We start from the raw sequence: 20295 nt of genomic DNA on the forward strand, positions 1-20295 counted from the left end.
CCCTTTGATTTCTCTGCCTCTTATAAATGGAATCAAAAGTGGACATGAATCGGTCACGCGAGTGTAAGAGTCATGATTCTGGATAGAGAACACTTCTCTTAAATATAAAATGGCAAAAATATTTTATGGGAAAAATGTGGTCGACATATAGAGGGATGAAATGACCAACTCGTCCCCCATAAAATCGAAAATGATATATAGTTATGTTCCTCGTGCACTTCCATTGATCTTTACGCACGGGTAGAGAAATTGCACTCCGGCACAAGAAACACTTCCCCATATAAAATAAAAAAAATCAATAAACTCGTCAAAAGTTATATTCCAAACAACCATATATTCTCTCCCCACATGGGTACCCTTTCCCAGATCTCAAACCATCCATGGGTGTGGATCCCGCACTTCAATGGTGGGTCCAACATCTCATGGGCAATGTGAGATCCACGAAGCGTACTCGTAGGGTGAGGAACCAGACTAAAAAAACCCCAATCTTCTTTTTAATAAATAGGGAGGGGAAGTAGATAATAGCCAGAAGGTCTCGAGTTGGTGAGCATGGGCCTTTAACCACCACAACTCACGAACTGCTTTAGACAGTTGTTGTTAGACCCAATATCTCTCCATTCGTGATGAAGAGAGAATCTCTTCATCCATTGTCTCTTCATCCATCCCATGTAACCTTTTGATTGGAGGAGAAAAGTGTATTTTGAATCATTACTAATAAAGGGTTGGAGTTGATGATGAACCAAGAATCCAATCATAACTTACATCATGATTGGTGAAGAACTTGACAAAAAAAAAAAATTCCATTTAACTCCTTTCACTTTATTTTGGATGTTGCATGAAAATGATCTATGTTGGAACAATTATCATTGTAGGCTAGGTGGCAAGATGATGCTGAAATTTTGTAGATAGATGTAAGGGTGTTAATCCAATCATAACTTACATCATGATTGGTGAAGAACTTGACAAAAAAAAAATTCCATTTAACTCCTTTCACTTTATTTTGGATGTTGCATGAAAATGATCTATGTTGGAACAATTATCATTGTAGGCTAGGTGGCAAGATGATGCTAAAATTTTGTAGATAGATGTAAGGGTGTTAATTGATTCGGTTTCGATGTAGATGGTATAGTTCGATTCAATTCATATTTATTTAGTTGAAACCAAAACCGAACCATTTACTAAACGGTTGCACTTTTCACGATTTTTAAATGGTGTTGGTTTCATGATTTTGATCGTGGTTTAATCCATACGCTTTCTAAACGGTTAGCAATCGATTTGCTAGTTTATTCGCATGATTACTAAAATTTTTTTTTATTGATTAACACTTCAATCTTGCATCAAATTAAATGAGGCATTGAACAAACAATGATTTGACTACATAACTACATAATATGAGTAAATTAAATTATTGAATAAACTGTTAGACAGCCTCTATGGTCCTTAATTCTTCCCCAAATTAAACTCATCCTATTTTGTTAAAACAACCAAACAACTAAGTAAAAGAAAATATTACATGGAGAAAGTGAAATACAAACAAAACTGCTAATGAACACAACTTATCATTAATGTTCTATAGTTAAAGAGCATGAGGAACTGAAAACATATCAGTTAACCCCTTATTCTATAAACTCCTATACAGGTTAAACGAGTCGATTTTGATGGTTTAAACGGATTGATTTTTACGGTGTCAATTCGATTTAAAACCAACGAGTTAAATGATTGAAACCAAACCGACCCGTTTAGGTAACTGGTCTTAAACTTGAAACTAGAATTGAACCATTTACTAAATCGTTTTGTCATTTCAATGTAAACGACTCAATTCGATTTCAATAAACTGTTTCAGTTTCAAATTCACATCCTTAGATAGATGAACCCAAAGGTCCCATACTCACATGGCAAGCAATAACTTAATTAGTGTAGCGCCAAAAGTCCAACAAAATGTTAAAATTTTGAAGAATGGAGGTAGCCAATAGACAAAATAATGCTTTGAAAATTCATGAAAAGTGAAATCTATTGAAATAAATAGACTGAACAATTAACTAAATATTTCTTCTTCTCTGCAATCCATTCGAAGAGTCTGGTTTCCATATTTTGTAAGTTTGTCAGTAAAACAATTAGTTCGATGACCGTTAAACCTTTTTATTTCTTTTGTTTTAATCTACATCCAACCAGACAAGCTAAACCCTTTCAGATGGAAGAAAAAAAACCCCGAAAATGAACCCAAATCCAAGGTTTCAGAAGGAATCCACTGCCCTCAACTCTAGACTTTCACATAATCCGGCTGGCGTCTGAACTAATGAATGAGAGGACTGGAAATTTACAAATAAGAATATGGGAAAAGAAAAAGAGAAGATAACAGAGCCAGACCACAAACATCAATTGTATGATCTTTCAGCAGATTAGCCCCCGAAACAAGTTTCCCGCCGTATGTGATTGCTGTGAAGTTTCCCTGGGCTCAATATGATAATAAATGTTAAAATTGTACCAAGATTGGGAAAGGCAAGAGCTGAACAGTTTCCAAACATTTTCTTCCTCCCAAACTCTTTAACTTTGCTGTTCAGTGTTGACATGACATTCAATTGATAGGACTCTCCTGTGTGATATCATCAAGATCAAAAGGCTTAGTGGCACTCTATCCGCGTATGAATGGAATAACAGTAGATGATCATCACTGTTTACACAAGACGGGAAGCTCGATGAGGACAAGAATAAGCTGCATCAAGCCATCTGACATCCCCCCTGCATCTGCTACTTTGCATGCATATGCAAAGTAGATCCACATTGTTTCATCTAGCGTTGGGAAAACATTTGACTGTAACAGTAAGGATGGAAAGTGTTCTATGAGGCAACATTTGAGCAACATCTCTTATTTAGCATATTGAGATATATCAATTCATTTATGGAACCTCGACGGTGTCAGATTTACATCAACTTTATCAACATATAAACAGAAAAGAATGAGGATATTTCCTACTATATGTATTTACACATTTACTGAGCACCTTATGACTCGATGATTGCCAGTGCTCTCAAGCACTGTCCTCCCTCTACACGCTTGACTCACCAGTTTCATCCTTCAAAGCCTCCTCAACTGTGGAAGCCTCCTGTTCCTGAGGCAAATAAATCATCCTGTCATCTCAATTTGGCACTGACACTGGTTTAAACTTGTCCACATGCATACATCACAAATGCCACTGGTATGAATTCAGAACTAGGATCATATGATTTGACAACATAAAAGACCACAAAGAATGAACTTCAAAACTTTTTTTTTTCTTTTGTTTAAAACGTCATCGCCCACCTAAACTGGTTGGTTAGAGAACATGTAGCGAGTTGTTGAAAATGAAAAGTAGTCAGAAAATGCTATTGGAATATAGCACATAATGAGAGCAGCATTTATTACTCATTAGAATTCATGGAGTTTTTGCATGCTCACATGATGGATACGAGAGAGATGTGTAGTATCAATATTTTCCTACTATTTTCAATCATTGATTGGAAGCCATTATACCTATCAGCTTTCAATATTCACACAAACCAAAAGACTTTACAAACTGAAGATCCACATAATAAAGATCAAAAGCATGCAAAAAAAGGAAAATCCATCCGCTTAAAAAAAGCCTCCTTCCAAAAGGAGCAACCAACAACATATGTACTAAACAAGAATACATAATCAAATGGAAAAGCCATACTACCAGAAATAAATTGAACGTGAGAACATTACTTACCTCCTCTACAAGCATATCAACAGGGAACAAATTTACGGCACTGGGGTTAAAAATGAAGCCGCTGGGCAAAGACGACGAGACAGGAAAGCTTTTGTCAGCACCATTTATAAGAAACTTTCAGCATGTAACAAAGCCATGTTAACAAAATGAATGCCAGTTTAATTGGAAATTACATCTGATTCATGTATTAGAGATACAATTATCATAGAAATAAAACTATTGTAAGTAATGCATAGCTGTCAATGCGACTAGGCAACCAATGGCTATCGCCATGTCGCCATGTTACCCGAGTGAGTAAAGCATATCGCAGGCAACAGAGGGTTTAAGGTGCTTTTGTGCTTATGATATAAGTTTTTTTTTTTTGGGGGGGGGGTGGTGTGGTGGTGTAAAAAAGTCATTAGCTACAAACCAAAGGGTATTACAGTCAAGAAAAAATAATTACAAGGGGTATATAAATGGGTGAATTTTTTAAACATGTTTAATACATTTATCAGTAAAGAGCCAAATAGGGTTGATTTGACTCAAACTCTTGGAATCAGAGGGCCAAGGAAGGGAAAGAGAGCTCCACCCTCAGCTCAGGACTTGCAGCAGCAACAGAACCAGGTATGTCCTTTCTCCAACTCTTCTTTCCCTTTTTCTGTTTCCAATAGCAGCAGCCATTATTCATAACTTTGCTACTGCAATGCTGTACCTGATCCTCTTCTTCTTCCTTCTTTTCAATTATTATTTATTTTCTCCTTATTTTTTGGGATTTTTGGGATTTTCCCAGATGTTTTTTATTTCTATGCTCTAGATGCCTAAATGCATAAGTGATCCCCTTGGACCTTGAGATCCACTTTGTTTCCTAGTTGACACCCATGGTGTTAAAAAAATCGGAATTGGATCAAATAGGTCGATTGATGCAGAATCGTGGTTGAACCAGATTGTCTCATCTGGAAAATTAGACCAACACAAACTGGATCCAATCGGGTTTTTGGGTTCAGTAGGATATTTAAATTATTTAGGATTTATTTTATTTTGGAAATAAATGTAAAATTTTATTTAGAGTAGTTATTAGACAAGTAGGGAATTTCCAATTTGAATTTTATTGTGTTTCTTTTCTTTTTTTTTTTAGTTTAAGATTTAGGAAGTAATTAGGAGATCTTTTTCTATTTTTTTAGTTAGATTCCTAATTTATTTCAGTTTCAGAATAGGAGAATAAGGTTATTTTGAGTCTTTAAATAGTGTCCTTGTACCCAAGGATTGGGATAGACTTGAGAATGAAGTTGAATTGTTTATGGTGCCGGGTTGGTACATAATGATGGTTGTGTGACCTCCTTCCTCCCCCCCCCCTTGTGCAAGCTCTCCCCCCCTTCTCTCTCTCTCTCTCTCTCTTCTTCCTCTTTGTTGCAATATGGGTGCATTATGGGTATAAGGGTAGTCTTGTCTTTGTAACCATATTTTTCTCTTGTAAAGGGCCTGTGTCTAATTGACACAGGTCTCATTCCCCTAATTCCATCATGGTATCAGAGCAAAGATCCATGTTGGGATCAGAACCCTAGAGCCACCGCCGCCACCACCATAGACCAACCGCCACTCTCTCTCTCTCTTGATCTTCTTTATGCGACTTCGACCCCCTCAAACCTTCTCACCCTCTCTCGCTCTCCCCTCCCTCTTGGTTGGGTCTCTCTCTCTCTCGATTTGCCTTACCTTTCGTGAATCACCCTCTGTGGTGAGTTTTAGTCCCACCGAGAGATATTTTCTACCTGTTTTTGTGAGCCCTTATGATATAAAAAACCTTCCTAGGTTTCAGATCTGAAAAATTTTTTGTTGAAAAAGTTTTTTGTGAGAAAAAAAAAAAACACACACACACAAGCACACTTAAAGCATTATGCTAATGTTAATGCCTACCCTTTTGTCCCTTTCAGAACTTAAGCATAAAAAACTAGTGCCATTATAAGCCACTCAAAAAGGAAAAATGGTAGGGAATGGTACCTGCGAGATAGAACCAGCTGCCACACATACGGAATAAAGAACTCCTCAGGATGATTTTCTTGCTCATAGGTGAATCGCAATTGATTAAACATCTGTCAAAGGTTAAAACCAAAAGAAAAACAAAATAAAAATGAAAAATCTGTACGAGTTCCACAAGATTTATTCATTTGGGGGGTGGGGGGGAGGGGATCACATGAGTTCCATGTACCCAAATAGCACTCCCCCAACCCTCCCTAAGATCGAAATTTTCAATCCATGTACCTTCATTCCTTCACCTCGCCAAGATCGGCAATTAATGATTATGATTTGGAGGACTTTCTCCACAGACCATTCCCCATCCATTCTTTGCGCATCCATGCGACTGTTAAAGAAATCTATTACCTAAAAAGGTTGAATATCAACATAAATCTGATGTGTGCTTGAAATTCTAAAGTAATTGAAAGAGGTTACAGAATCCAAATGTTCTCTTTATGCCACTACCAGTCCTTGAAAGCTGAAGCCCACAGTAATCAAGGAATTTGTGCAAAAGGAGGGTGAGATTGGAAGTCTTTCTATCCATATTTGGAACCCTACAGATTAGAAAAGCTGTTGTTCCCTTATCCACCCCCCCTCTCTCCTGTAGCACTTCTTCTAGCCTTGAACATTATTTTTCTTGAATTTTCTTAAATAAAATAGGCTGGAAGAGACGACTCTCTTAGCCAACCAGTAAGTGTATGGCATTAAAACCATGTGACTCCAGTTCTTGGGAACCTGTGAAAGTGGGACTTGTACCGGGTTACAGACCTTTTCAATACTCCCAGTTCAATTGACTATTAAAACAGAAGTAACGGGTTGTTACAACTTATGACTATATTTATCAGTTATTTTACTCATTGCAATGTCCAATGGTAGTAAGAATGGGCTTAATCCTGTCAATTTTGATGCTTTTGCTTGTTGTACATTAATCTACACAACAATTGAATGGAAGTTCACCTCCTCAAGGGAAAATATCTGAACAAGCTTGCATTTAATTGGGAGGAAAATTCATATAACAGACATGATGAATATGGGAAATTTGAATATAATGCTTTTGGTCTAAGGAGAAATCTCTGGTCAACTCCATCACATGTCTTTACTTTAGGGTTGATGGTACCAAAATATACTTTCTCCGTATACTGTATAGTATCAAAGAAGACTTTCACATTGTTTGAGTCAGAACCCTGTTGTTCCATGGTACACCCTTTATTTATTTATTGTTTTGGAAGCTTTTTTCTATGCTCTATTCAAATGTCCTCACTGAATTAATTTTATGGATGATATAGAAGAAAGCGTAGCATATGACCGAACCACAAACTCATGATCTTTATTTTGTCCCATTGAAACCAACCCCACCCCCACCAAAAAAAAGAAGACTAAAGAACGTGGATCCAATCCATTACGAAATTCTTCTAAACCAATGCGTTTATGATAAGAAATCCATAAAAAAAAAAAATATATATATATATATATATATAAGAAATCCATAATATATATATATATATACATATATATATATATATATATATAGTGTCAAAGAGTCAGAAACAAGTCCATGAATATCAATTTTTAGTTTTTTTCTTTACTGAATATGGATTTTCATTTTAATTATGTTGGATTGAATTAATTTGCATTTCCAGAAACCTTCTATTTTATAGGATACCAATAAGTACTTCTATAAATATATATATATATATATATATATAAATTTACATGTCACAAGAATCATACAGTAAAGAAATAAAAGATTCCAAAATAATACTTTCTCCAATAGATAGTTTTACGAGTGTCATCTTCAAAACAATAAAAACGGCATGGAACGCAAATAGGATTTGATGTCATACAGTATAAATGTTCTCAAGCAGCTCATTGAAGCGTGGGTGATTCTTATATGGCTGGAAAACCTCTTGACGTTGCAATATTGCATATACAACCTGCTTGGATGAGAAACATAAGAAGAAAGAAATAGAAGAGTACAATAATTCTCGCATCTAATAAATATGTTTCCGTATAGAATTCAATGTTATCAGAGTTATCAGTTCTGTGATAATACCTCAGGGTTCCGAGGCAGTGCATAAGAAAGGATTGCATTTAAGATCTCCAGTACAATCCTTAGGAAGTCAGTATAGATGTGCAATTCAGTTGACTGCAATAAATAAATTTTTGTTTAGAGAAGGAATAAATAAGGAAAGTATACAGCATCAACATCAATAGTCAGAAAAGCAACACATAGAAGTACACAACAGAGGCTTACCGCATCTTCTGAGATGTTGCTCCCATCTATTGAGCCAGCCTTATTCATCAGCATCTTATCATTTCTTAACTCTGCTAATTTGGTATACCTATAGAGGAACAATATCTTCAAGACTGGCTATCATAGAAAGGATCAAATAAAATCTACGTATGAAACTATATTATCATCTCAATGGAAAAAGAAGGCACTGACCCACCGCCGGGGGGGGTGGGTCCTGTAAATGAAAATTTCAACAGAGGATCAGACAACTAAGGTGTACCATACTTGCGAGAGAGCATATCGAAAAGGCTGACCAGTCTCTGCGATGCATATGCACTAAGCCGGTGAACATGGGGAGCCATGTTTGCCAAAGTTGCTAGACAATTTGTATGGAGGTAAACATCCTGGAATAATTTCAAATGTTAAAGTGAGAATGGAACACAAATCGACAAACTCAGGCTCCGTTTGGTATCGTTCTAAAAAAACGTTTTTGGAGTTTTTTCGTTCTATTGGAATGAAAAAACGGAATCTTCTGTTTGGTGCACTTATGGTCCGTTTCTGTTTTTTTGGAACAAAAAGTGAAAAAAAAAACTGAAAAAATGAGATTGGACCGTCTTCCCAGTTTTGTTCCATTTTACAAAAAAAAAAAAAAAAAAAATTCCCGATAAAAATCTGAAATTTTGAAACACCATTTTTTCGTTTAAAAACTGCATTTTGACACAGAAACTGAAATTTTCATTTTTGACACGAAACGGCCAGAAACGATACCAAACGGGCTCTAACATCCCAAAAGAAAGCAGACGACTTCCTGAGCTTTGACCAAACCCAACATCGCACAACCACACCATGATAATACAAAAAGAAGACACTCAAGGAATTAAAAAAAAAAGGCACTTAGGGATGAGAAAAGAAAAAAGGAATCCAGACTGAGTATTCAGAACAAAGTAGACGGAAAATATATCCCCACAAAAAAAAATAAGAGGACTCCAGCTTCCGGCCATACCCGCATCTTGGATAGATTATACTTCACAGTCCTTATTAGTATTATAACCATCAAAGAACCAAGAGAAGTGTGATGGAGGAGACGTTCTTGGTACCAGGGAACACTAGGCAGGATCTAAAAGAAACAAAACATCATTAGTTCATTACAATAAGAATATATTAAGCATACTCGAATAGGTGATGCTCACCAGCTTGTGAATACTGCCATTGAAGGATGAATCCTGACTTAGTATGAGAAGGACAATCAACAGCATGTAGATTTGATTAGATGTCCTCCTTGAAGCATTATAAAGTGTTTCAAGAATAGGCATTAGCTGTCAATTCCGTCGCCACATAAAGAGATACTTCAAATTAGCCTATGCTGTCATTTACTTTCATTAGACAATATTACAATTTACAAACATCCTCAGAATGTGACTGTAAGAAAGGGTAACTAAGTTCCAATTAAATGGAGAGGCCCATTAGAGATAAAGGCAGACAAACTAAACATTATATGTATAACATGTGTGCTATTGTTACACTAGGGGAAAATCTAAAGAAACAACATATACACAGAGAAAAGGTTCAAGACAACAACAATTTGCCACAAAAAGTTCAGCATCAGTTCATAATGATGGTGTTAAAAGCTTCACATCTTACCAATGTGTCCAAATCAGTTCGGACCAAGACATACTCCAAAAAATCTGAGTTCCCATGCACCAACGAGTACAGCAGTAGAACAGAACTCTCATCAGCCAAGTGCCTACATAACTGAAACTGTTAGGATATACTCAAAAGGCCTCAAGCAGAATAAACAGTCAAATTCCTGAAAAAAGTCTGATTGAAGATATATCACTTGCATATTCATAACTTAGATACATGAGAAACGGGGCATGCAAATGGGTGCCCCACACATATTGTGATTTTTATCAGGTTAGTAAGAGTACAATAGAAATGCATAAATATGCAGGCACCAGCTAGTCAGACCAGAAATCACAAGGGAAAGTAACCTTAATGACGCAGCCTTACCTCAGAACCAAGCATGCACTAAAAGCATATTAGCATAGTGATCCATCATCCACTCAAATGAGTTGATGATCCATTGTATCACTATTCCGGATTTTAGTATTCTTATTTGTATTTCGTTCCTGTGCAAGTAACAATTAGTGTCCCAGAGCTCAAGGGTATCCACAGTAATTTCTCTTACCTTCTTATGAAGGAAATAAAACAAATTATGTAAGATAAGAGTGACAGTGATGGGGGGTGGTAGGACGAACCCTAGGTTCAGATTACACCCTCTTTGTTGCTGGACCTCAAGCAAACCCTAAAACAAAATTTAGGTCAAAAGTCGACCTTGTCTGATGGATCTCAGATTTTGAATATTGATGGAGAAGAAGAATGAAGAAGACTATATGACCGAACTTCCCACCTAGCCTCAACTGGAATCTCACCACATAGCACTGCATCACACAGAGTTTTGAAAAGGATAGAGGGTTATTTTGTAAGCTATGTACACGAAGTATTTTATATTTTCCTAGCACTCCATTGTTCATTTATTGTCTTTGCTAAAAAAAATGAAAAAGTTTGATGCAGTTGCGGAAGAAATTAATCCTGTATGGAGGCCCATGCGAAGGCTCATAAGGTGCTTATGGCAGTCCAATGGGCTAAAATTGACCTTCGGACCTTTTAATTTTTGGGGTTTCATTGTAATGGGCTGAAATTATAGGGCTCATTAAGTGGGGATAAAGTTAGCATACAGGAATTATAGTTAAGTATTTGAGTAAGATTAGGCTACTTAATATCTAGATAGAGTTTTGGATATGCGGGAAAACTAAAAAGGATTAAGTAAGGAATGAACATATTAGAGCTGATTCGGGAGTTGCCCCGATTAAGAACAAGCTCCGTGAATGCCGACTGAGGTAATATGGCCATGTTCAAAGGAGGCCTAAGGATGCCCCTATAAGGAGGAGTGACTTAGTTCAGACTGATGGAACTAAGAGAGCTAGGTGCAGGCCTAAAATGACCATAGGCGAAGTGGTGAGGAATGACATGCATAGTCTCGGTCTTGTCCAAAGTATGACCATGGATAGAGCCTATTGGGGGCAAGAATCCATGTAGCCGACCCAAGTAGCTGAGCTTCTCCTGACTTGTGTGGGCTGCACCTCTTTCCTCTTACTCTCATCTTTCATCCTTTCATTTCTCCCTTCGCCTAAATCTATGTGGACTTTTTTCCTATTTTGTTGCATTTTTTATGGATCCATGTAGTCCACCCCATTAAGTTGGGATAAGGCTGAGTTTGTTGTTGTTTTTAATAGCTAGATAGAGTTCTATTTTGTGTTTATTTACTTATTTGAGTGTGTGAATGTGATTAGGAGTCCTTTTATGAGTCATTTTAGGAATTTTAAGTCATTATATACGTAATATACCCGCATCAATTGGAAATTATTTGAGTAAAGAATGAGTTTTTTTAAGAGTTTGATGTTGTTGACCATTGCATATAGGATTAGTATCCCATGCCAAAGTTCTCTTTTTTCCTGTTTGGAGTTCTTCTTTTCTTTTTTGTTCTCTTTTTCTCTCCTTCCTCCCAAGAAAATCGATCTCATCTCTTTTACCTCCCCTTCCATCGATCTAATTTCTTCCCTTAACAACGCAGTTGCTTCCTTTATCTCAAACTAATCACAGATTTGATCATTGGACCTACTTGCATATAAAATCCATAATTTGGATTTTCATATTGCATCAATTGATATCAGAGCCAAATCTAACCATGGATACGTATGTTTTCAAGACCATAGTCTGTTTGTCCAATGGAAAAATTGTTATCTTATTCATACATGAAGGACATGGTGAAAATTGCATCTCGCTGTTTGAGATGGAAATGTTATTAAAGGCCAATGACATCATTATTGAATCTGAAGATGATGTATTAGTCAAATTCTCAATTTCCTATTACTGTGATTGTGCTTATTGTGAAGTGTTGATTCTTCTGACTTTTGAGCGCATTATTAAAGTGGGTAAATAGTGGTTGGAAGCAAGAAGCAACATCGTTGATCACGAAAAAAAATTGTGAATCCAAAAACCTTCTCATCTACGAGAGATGTTTGTTCTTTGACTTCGAGTATTGATTGATGAAATATGTTCAAAGCCAAAAGACATTAGCAATCTAGCAAAAAGAAGGACCACAAGTAACGGCAAAGGTAGATGAGAAGATTGTGATTCATGGCATGGATACAGCCCTACCTATTCGATCCCCTTGCAAAGAACATGATGTTGAGCACATCGAGTTCACTTGAAGACTATATTCCTAAAATCCATGAGCTACCAGAGTTTTATTATGGGCTGAAGTAGGATGTACGTCATACAAAGCTCGCTCATTCCCCGACTCTAGAAAACTCGAGGACGAATAATATTAATCGAGTGGGAATTGAAGTAGTTGCATTAGACATCAATCCTGTATGGAGGTCCGGGCCCAAGCTTGGGAGGCTCATAAGATGCTTGTGGCAGTCCAATGGACTGAAATTGACCAGGTAGTTATATTATAGGTCGGGCCTTTTATTTTTGGGGTTCCATTTAATGTGTCTAATTTAAGCTCATAAAGTGGGGATAAAGTTAGTACATGGGAATTGCAGTTAAGCGTTTGAGTTAGACTAGGAAAGTTAATGGCTAGACAGAGTTATGTTTTGAATTTATTTACTTTACTGAGTGTGTGTGTGTGAGTAGGAGTCCTTGTATAATTTAGGAAGTTTAGGTCTTTATATGTGCAATACACCCCCCCCCCCAAATCAATTGAAGATAATTTAAAAAGTAATGAGTTTTTATCAAGAGTTTTGGTGTTGTTGAATGCATATGGGATTAATATCCCATACCAAATTTCTTCTCTTCTTCCTCCCCAAGATCGACCGATCTCATCTCTTTTCCCTCCCCTTTCATCAACAATTTGATTTCTTCCCTTAGCAACATAGTTGCTTCTTTTATCTCAGATACTGCATCTGAGATACTCAATCTGGATTTTAAAATTGCATCAAAGTAAAAAATAGTGGAAGAAGAGAACTAGGAGAAGGAGAAAGAAATAAGAAGTAAATTGTTGGAATCAAGGACACCTAATAAATTGTCCAGTTATACATAAATGTGTCTATGAGTATAACATGTAAATCCAACCAGAGAAAGAACATTCGAAATATATTCATCCTGAACGATAACTAGGACAACCAGAACAGGGATGCAGAAGTAAATCCTAAAAATCTGCCTGTCAACTTCGAATAAAGGACCAGAGAAGAAGGCACAGACACTCACATTCCAAGGGTATCAAATAGAGAGGCAAAAGGCAGCCTCACAAGGGGCCCCCTGTGTGCATTCCCTTCAATATCAATACGATCCACTACAAAAAGAGATTTGTTTGCACAGAACCATATGATGATTAAATTATTATTATGTGATCCTAAGGAAAGAACAACAAGAAAAATGATCTTACACTCAATATCTCTAGCATTTTCTAAGGCCTTGCAGTAAGGATTCTCAGAAAAATATGAACTATCTTTCAAAAGAGAATCCATAGTAGCATCATCTTCACTTTTATCGAGTAAGGACTCATCCACCATGATGCATTTTCTATAATGAATAAGAATAAGTAAAACAAGAAGACTGTCTTCTGCCAATGGGCTTCCTGAACCTTCACCATTTGAACTAGCAAGATAACTGAATGGCAATAGTACAAAATTTGCTGCAACCAAAAACAGATAGTATGTATCAGTGGCTTCTATAGACAATGGGTAATATTCTACAGCAAGTCAGTAACATCACATATGGAAGTAAAGGCAATTTCTAAAACAAATCATCTCATATTTCTATAACCAAAATGTACATAGACAGGGTAATAGATAAAGCATAAGATTAACTGTTTTTTCCTTAGTCGCATCAGAAAGCAGCAGTTCCAAGGGGAAAGAAGGAGAAAATTTCTCAAACAAAAGATCCAAAAGAAACTTATGGCATCAAGACCACCAAGGATTTTCAAGAGAATAAACATTAGCATGATGAATAGAAATTTATTATGCTGAAAAATGTAGGAAGATGGTGGAAGCCAGAAAAAGTTATGTATTCTTTCTATCAGCAAAATTGTGTGGCTTGGGCATGGACATGTCATTTCAACACAGCTACTTTAGCCAAAAGAAAAGAGGATACAGAAAAAATTAATCAACATATTATAACATTATTGAATTCTCTACCTGTAACATCTAGCAGATAACAATATGCAAAAGAAAAGTAGAGCTATCAAGAAAGTTTATATATAAAAAAAAAAAAAAAAAAAAAAAAAAGGGGGGGTGGGGGAAGGCATAAGCCTCTATATTTAAAAGTAATGAGATGTAAAGGGAAAAACCGTACCAGCTGCAGAACCAACTTTCTGTAGAACACCAAGCTGACTTCCACCAGAAAAAATGGAATAGGATCCACCATTTAAGGGGAAATTAGGACATGTGATGTAATTAAGTAGTAGTTTGCGAACAACCAAACTAACCAAAGAAGTTTCCTGTGAAATAAAAGCACATTACCAAGGACGGTTACATAAACTTTCCAAAATCCTGAAGGCACTAAACAAAAGCCAAATCCTTCCAATCACCTGAATGATTACTGCATCAAGGAATGGGTGCACATCTTTTGGCCCCAGAGAAGGAGCATAACAAAGCTGAGTGGACATGGCCACAAGCATCAAGTTCAGCAGTTCATGGTGCAGGAGGTACGTATGAGAACTTGCAACCAAACAAAGATTGATATAAAATTAGGAGCACAACAGAATAAACTACTAATAAACAACACATGGTCTTTGGAAAAACCAATAACATACCTTACATCAGACATGCCAATAAAACTAAGCACACCATGCATTGCAAAATTTTCTGTGTTTTGATCTACAATAAACAAAAACAGAGGTAAGGCCTTGATTTCTTTTATTGAGAGGGGAAAAAACAATAATATAGCCATCTATTGGACATGAAATGATCCACTGACAGAGATAACTGCATACGTGACAAAGGTAGAAAACAGACTCCAATTGGCAAGGCAAGGCAAGCCAAGTGGCAGCATGGATTCCCAAGATAATATGAAGCACACCAACTTGAAGTTCAGATCACCAGAAAACTAAGAAACAGGTGAACACAATAACATCCATAGTTGTCATGGCATCACCTAGGCGTCCAGGCGGCTTTGCCTGGACTGGCCCCTTGGTCTAGGTGTCTTGCTGGTGTTGCCTTAAAATCCCCCCCACCTTCGGCCACCTTGGTTCGCCTAGGCGCCGTGACAACTATGATAACACCACATAGCAAAGTATACATGTCACAAGAAATTCCATAATGGTTGACCTCAATGTCTACTCTAAAGACAAACAGAAGAACAAATTTGTTAGAAGTAATTCTTCAAACGGATTTGACGGAAGAAAATATAACCACAAGTACATTGCCTCACCAGGTCTGTGCAAATCAGAGCCGTTCAGTATTTTAGGGACTTATTTCAGTCTGATTGGGTGTGAAATACTGGACCAATATACCTTTTTTAGATGACACAACTCCAAGCTTGTTCAGACAAGAGAAAAGCACATATAGATTTAACCAACAACAACAACAACAACAACATCCAAAACCTTATCTCAACTAAGTGGGGTCGGCTACATGGAGATTCCAAGCAAGGACAAGTGCGAGAATCCATGCAAAAAGATTGACAGGTTATGGCTAATTATAATAAGTGCCGGCTATCAACCTGATGCACCACTACAAATCAGCCACAGGCTTATAAGGACAAAGTATGATTAAGGCCTAGCATCATATCATTGATAGATTAGATTAGAATAACTTTTGTACAACATCTCCACCAAAAGCAGTGTGATTCACTTCTATTTGTTTGTTCAAGTCTTCCTCTTATATCAATAACATACCAGCTTTACAAAATAATAAATCTTTCATCACGACTAATCAAATTGGCAGTGACCTTAGAGAAAATTTGTAGCCACAGAGCAGTTACTTACCCCCATGGAAATTTTCTGGTACTGCTTCACCTTCATCAAGCGATAGATAGAATTCCTCAAAGCTATTACCCTTGGAATTTTCAATTACATACTTCAAAAATATAGAGGATAGATATGCTGCATTAACAGCCTTCATATGTATCAGTGATGGCCCAGCAGAAGTTGACATGGACTCTTGCAAACACCAAACCAGATGAATCAAAATCTTTGCAAGGTGCCTTGTATGATGGTTGTTCTGTCCTGTAAAATAAAGAAGCAAACCAATAAGCACTCCAACAGCATTCAAAAGAATCTAGAGAGAGCGAGAGAAAATAAAGTTTACAGCAAAAGGTTCAGAAGAGAAAATATTCTGATACTACTATTAATGCACCATAAATACTAAAATGACACCACTGTTGCATCTTTATGAGTAAAAGAAAAGAGAATCACAATCTATTTCTTAAAGAGAACATAAGCTTAACTTCTGGAACTGCGTTGACACAAACAAGAAATGCAGCATGGTATTAGCAATCACTCTGTAAATGTGATTTTTCTCTGGCTCCATTGATGTCAATTTACTCCACTAGATAGCTTGAAAATCCAAGATAGAATGAGCTCACACTAACACAAGGGTCCAAAGAAAGGTCTTTAGGCATTATTCTATTCATGAAAATCCAAGATAGAATGAGATCACACTAACACAAGGGTCCAAAGAGAGGTCTTTAGGCATTATTCTATTCATGTAAATACATGCATGCAGAGCCCTAAGAGACGATATGAGATTCCCCATATAAAGAGGTGCAAGTAGCAAACTAAACCACAAGGGGAGGCATTTGTAAATTATGTTTGCAAGAACGAAACTCAAGGGAATTGATGGGGGCCCACACAAGCGGTGGAGCATGTGGTTTAATTCAATGCAAAGCAAAGAACCTCACCGGTGCTTGACAAGCTGCAAATCCTCTTGAACAAGAGGGGTGCCTTTTGTGTGTGTGTGAGAGAGAGAGAGAAAGAGCGATATGAAAGGCATGCATTTTCAGAAGCATCAACCTGCCTCAAAGCTGAGTTGGCACACCACCACAAAAGCAATAAAGCATTCTTTAAAACCTTGTCAAATCAATGGTGCTACCACATAAACTTAAACGAGGACTTGCAGGAAAATACCAAGGTTAAGTTGCTGCTGATGGACATCCAATAATTTCTGAGAGTAACTGGCAGACAGGAGGGATATGCAGAGAGGGGAGATTTAAGTAAGAAAGTAGTCAGAGAGACACAAGAATGCACAAGTTTCTCTTGACCTAACCACTATCATGAATTGTCCCTCATATTGGACTTTCGAAACAACACATAACAGAGCAGTATTTTTCTGTGAGGGGAAAGATGGAACCATAGTTCAAAAACTCGGCAAAATCGAAAATTTTGGTGATTTCGACATGTTTGAGACGAAATGCCACACGAATCAGGGATTCACACACTGTTTAGGTCAAAATTTCTGTCCTTCCGGTAACTGCCCTAGGCTAGGTTACTCCAATATGTAGATGAGGCCATTTATATGGGAGTTGTGGAGGACTTCGAGCATTTATTCTAGCACACTATGACATGGCCACATTTGTTATACAGTCGGAGGAAAATTGGCATCGGCACTATCGGTCCATGAGTGTGCTTGATCCTCCACATCATAATTCATGGTATTAGCCATTAGGATGGCGCGACGGGGTACACTTTGTACTCATGTATCACCACACAATATTGTATTGTTGGGACTTGGGTCTCTATGAGTCTATGTTATATGTACTTTGTAGTATAGTTGTCACGACGCCAAGGCAAACCAAGGCGTTGGAGGGTTGTCTATGGGCTTAGGCGAGAAGGCACCCGCCCGCCTTAAGGCGAACAAGGTGACCAAGGGTTATTTTTTATTTTCCCTCTTTTCTAACATTATTTATTAGGCTACATATGCCTTGTATCATAAAAAATCAACATTAAGCCACATCTAGTCATTAAAAATCAACATTAAACCACATGAAATCATAAACAATCAACATCAAGTCACATTAAGTAATAAAAAATCAACATTTAGATTAATGCCCTTATTCTATAATAAGTTTTGATTTGTCAAATGATTTATTTCTACATGAGGCTTTTTGTATTAGGTATAACATAAAAACAGCTTTCCAACAAGTTTAAGATTATTTAAATATGAGTTGTAATGACAAAATTATGTTTCAGTCAAACTTATTTTAAATTGCATGAATGTTGTTAAAATCTCCTTAATGAAAATAATTTTTATGGATAATAAAACAAAAGATTATTTTACTGGACTTTTGATTTTTAGCAATGTTTTAACATGATACGATTTATAAAATTTTTATAATTGAGAAAAACCCCAACATTTAAAAGTTGAAAATCGCTCCTACAACTAAAATCCAATTTTTGTCCTTGAACTGGGGGTTGAATTTTTATCCTTTTAGAATTTGATTTTTAAACTATTTTTACAGGATTCAAATAGGGGGTACTTGCTTATTTATGAATAATATCTTAAGTAAAAGAAATAATAAATATAAAAAATATAAACTTAAATGATATTTAGCATAAATAAATGCCAAAACACAAGGCGACTGTCGCCTAGGCCCCAAGAAAACCGCTTGGATGCCAAGTCGTCGCCTTGGCCACGCCTTGACAACTTATGCTTTGTACTAATTCATAATTAATCAATATTGTGTTTCTTCATTCATGGTGCATAATTTACTTGTTTTACTTGCCTTTTTGTCTTCTACTACTAAAACAATGTGTAGAATAGGAAATATTACAGTATTACACAAGGTATATAATAGGGTTCAATAGATTTTGCCAACCAAGGGTGCAAATCCAAACCACCGCTTTGTGGGACCTTTCCTACAATATAAAGGTTCATGATAAAATAAGGTTTCACTGAAGTATCGGAGCTTAATATGTCCCCCCTGGAAATGGCCAACCGAAGCTCAGTCGAAAAAAATGCAGTAATCAGAAAAATTTCAGTCAGGCTGAAACTCGAGTTTTCGAACTATGGATGGAACACAGGAACTGAGAAAGACAAAAGAAGATGAGAGGAATAGAGAGATATAGAAAGAGAAAATTGTATCAACAAGGATGAGGAGCAACATTAACAGGTGAGCTTAATTTGTTGATAAACTTACACATTTTTCGCTATGTGGTACACAAGATAATAGTAGGAAATGTGTTACAAACCAGCAATAAGCTATGGAAAGGGAGACTGAAACAGCGATTTTTATCACCATAAGAAAGCAAAATATTTTGTAATTCAGTTCATCAATGCAAAATGTAACAACTCCTGAGACGAATGAGCATACAACCCCCAGAACCAACACATTATGGGATCCGACAGTAATGGAAGCGCAGGAAATTTGTACATTTTAATGAAGCACATCCAACTCAGCACCATCTACCAAAATAGTTATCTTCCTTGGAGAGGAGATGCAAACAGAAAATAACTGTCAGCCCTAGATGATTAAGCACTATAACTGAGCATCCATTGCCACACAGAATGAAACCATTTCAATTAGTGTTCACTTTCCATTTAAGGATAATGTGAAGCTTCAGTAAGGACGTTTTAGGTTTGCAGTGAATAATCTCCAGTTAGGTTGGCGATGAAATGAAATGATCCAATTTTAAGCGAAGAGCATTCCCCATACGAGAACCAAAACGAAACCATTTCATAATTCCATTCCAAAAAACAAACCAAGCCGCAGAAAAATTATCTTACTCCATTCAAAGTCCAAAAATTTTTAGTGGTGAGACTGGTGACTATAAGAGGAGCTACTGACCGAAAATCTCGCAAGCTTGGCGAACTCGATGATGCGGCCATTGCAGGGAGAGGGGAAGCTCGAGCAATTCATCCCAGAAATCCGAGGTGAGAGGGTACGATTTTTCACCCACGAAGGCACCGATTAGGTATTCCGCCGGGTCCTGCGGCAGCGCGTTCTTGCGCGGTGTCGAAGGTACGGCTCCCATCAAAGCTCTTAATCTTCTGCCGCGATCAGTAAACGAATTCAGAGATATTCCATATGAAATTCATGAGTAACGATGACATTTCCAAATTGAACAAAGGAAGAACGAGGTGAAATCTTAAGAGCAAAGAAGAATGGCTGCGGAAAGCTTCGATCTGGTGGTCAGTCAATAAGTCGAAATCCAAAATCTCCACCGGTCACGCAGAAGAAGAACAGCTACAACAACACAGAAGCGAGAAGGTAGCTCCGAAACGGTGCTCAAGAAGATGGAAGATGGGAGTTTTGAGGCAGAAGTGCAGAATACAGGAAGACTTTTTGATTTCGGGTAGGAGAAGAAACATTGGGAGTGCGCTCCTGCTTCGTTTCTTTGAC

General features: G+C 37.0%; 1 protein-coding gene across 3 annotated transcripts; it reads right to left on the reverse strand.

Annotated features, from left to right (window-relative positions):
- Positions 1–2125: 2125 nt before the first annotated feature.
- On the reverse strand, positions 2126–20295 carry LOC122091879 (dymeclin-like). 3 transcript variants are annotated; one of them, XM_042662106.1, is made up of 19 exons: positions 19741–20295; positions 15944–16183; positions 14771–14834; positions 14546–14675; positions 14311–14455; positions 13403–13651; positions 13225–13309; positions 9592–9694; positions 9141–9266; positions 8954–9067; positions 8236–8354; positions 7972–8059; positions 7771–7863; positions 7562–7651; positions 5964–6083; positions 5703–5794; positions 3729–3789; positions 3003–3110; positions 2126–2812 (listed from the first exon to the last, which is right to left on the reverse strand). In XM_042662106.1, exons 1-18 carry the CDS (start codon positions 19925–19927, stop codon positions 3048–3050), a joined length of 2169 nt encoding a protein of 722 aa, XP_042518040.1. In that variant the 5' UTR covers positions 19928–20295; the 3' UTR covers positions 2126–2812; positions 3003–3047. The 3 variants fall into 3 exon arrangements, 2 of the variants coding, with proteins under 2 accessions (XP_042518040.1, XP_042518039.1); XM_042662105.1 differs by lacking the exon at positions 2126–2812 and having other exon boundaries at positions 2852–3110; XR_006144057.1 differs by lacking the exons at positions 2126–2812; positions 3003–3110 and having other exon boundaries at positions 3740–3789; positions 5964–6063.

The sequence above is a fragment of the Macadamia integrifolia genome, chromosome 10 (genome assembly GCF_013358625.1).
Source record: "Macadamia integrifolia cultivar HAES 741 chromosome 10, SCU_Mint_v3, whole genome shotgun sequence".
Taxonomy (NCBI): Eukaryota; Viridiplantae; Streptophyta; class Magnoliopsida; order Proteales; family Proteaceae; genus Macadamia; species Macadamia integrifolia.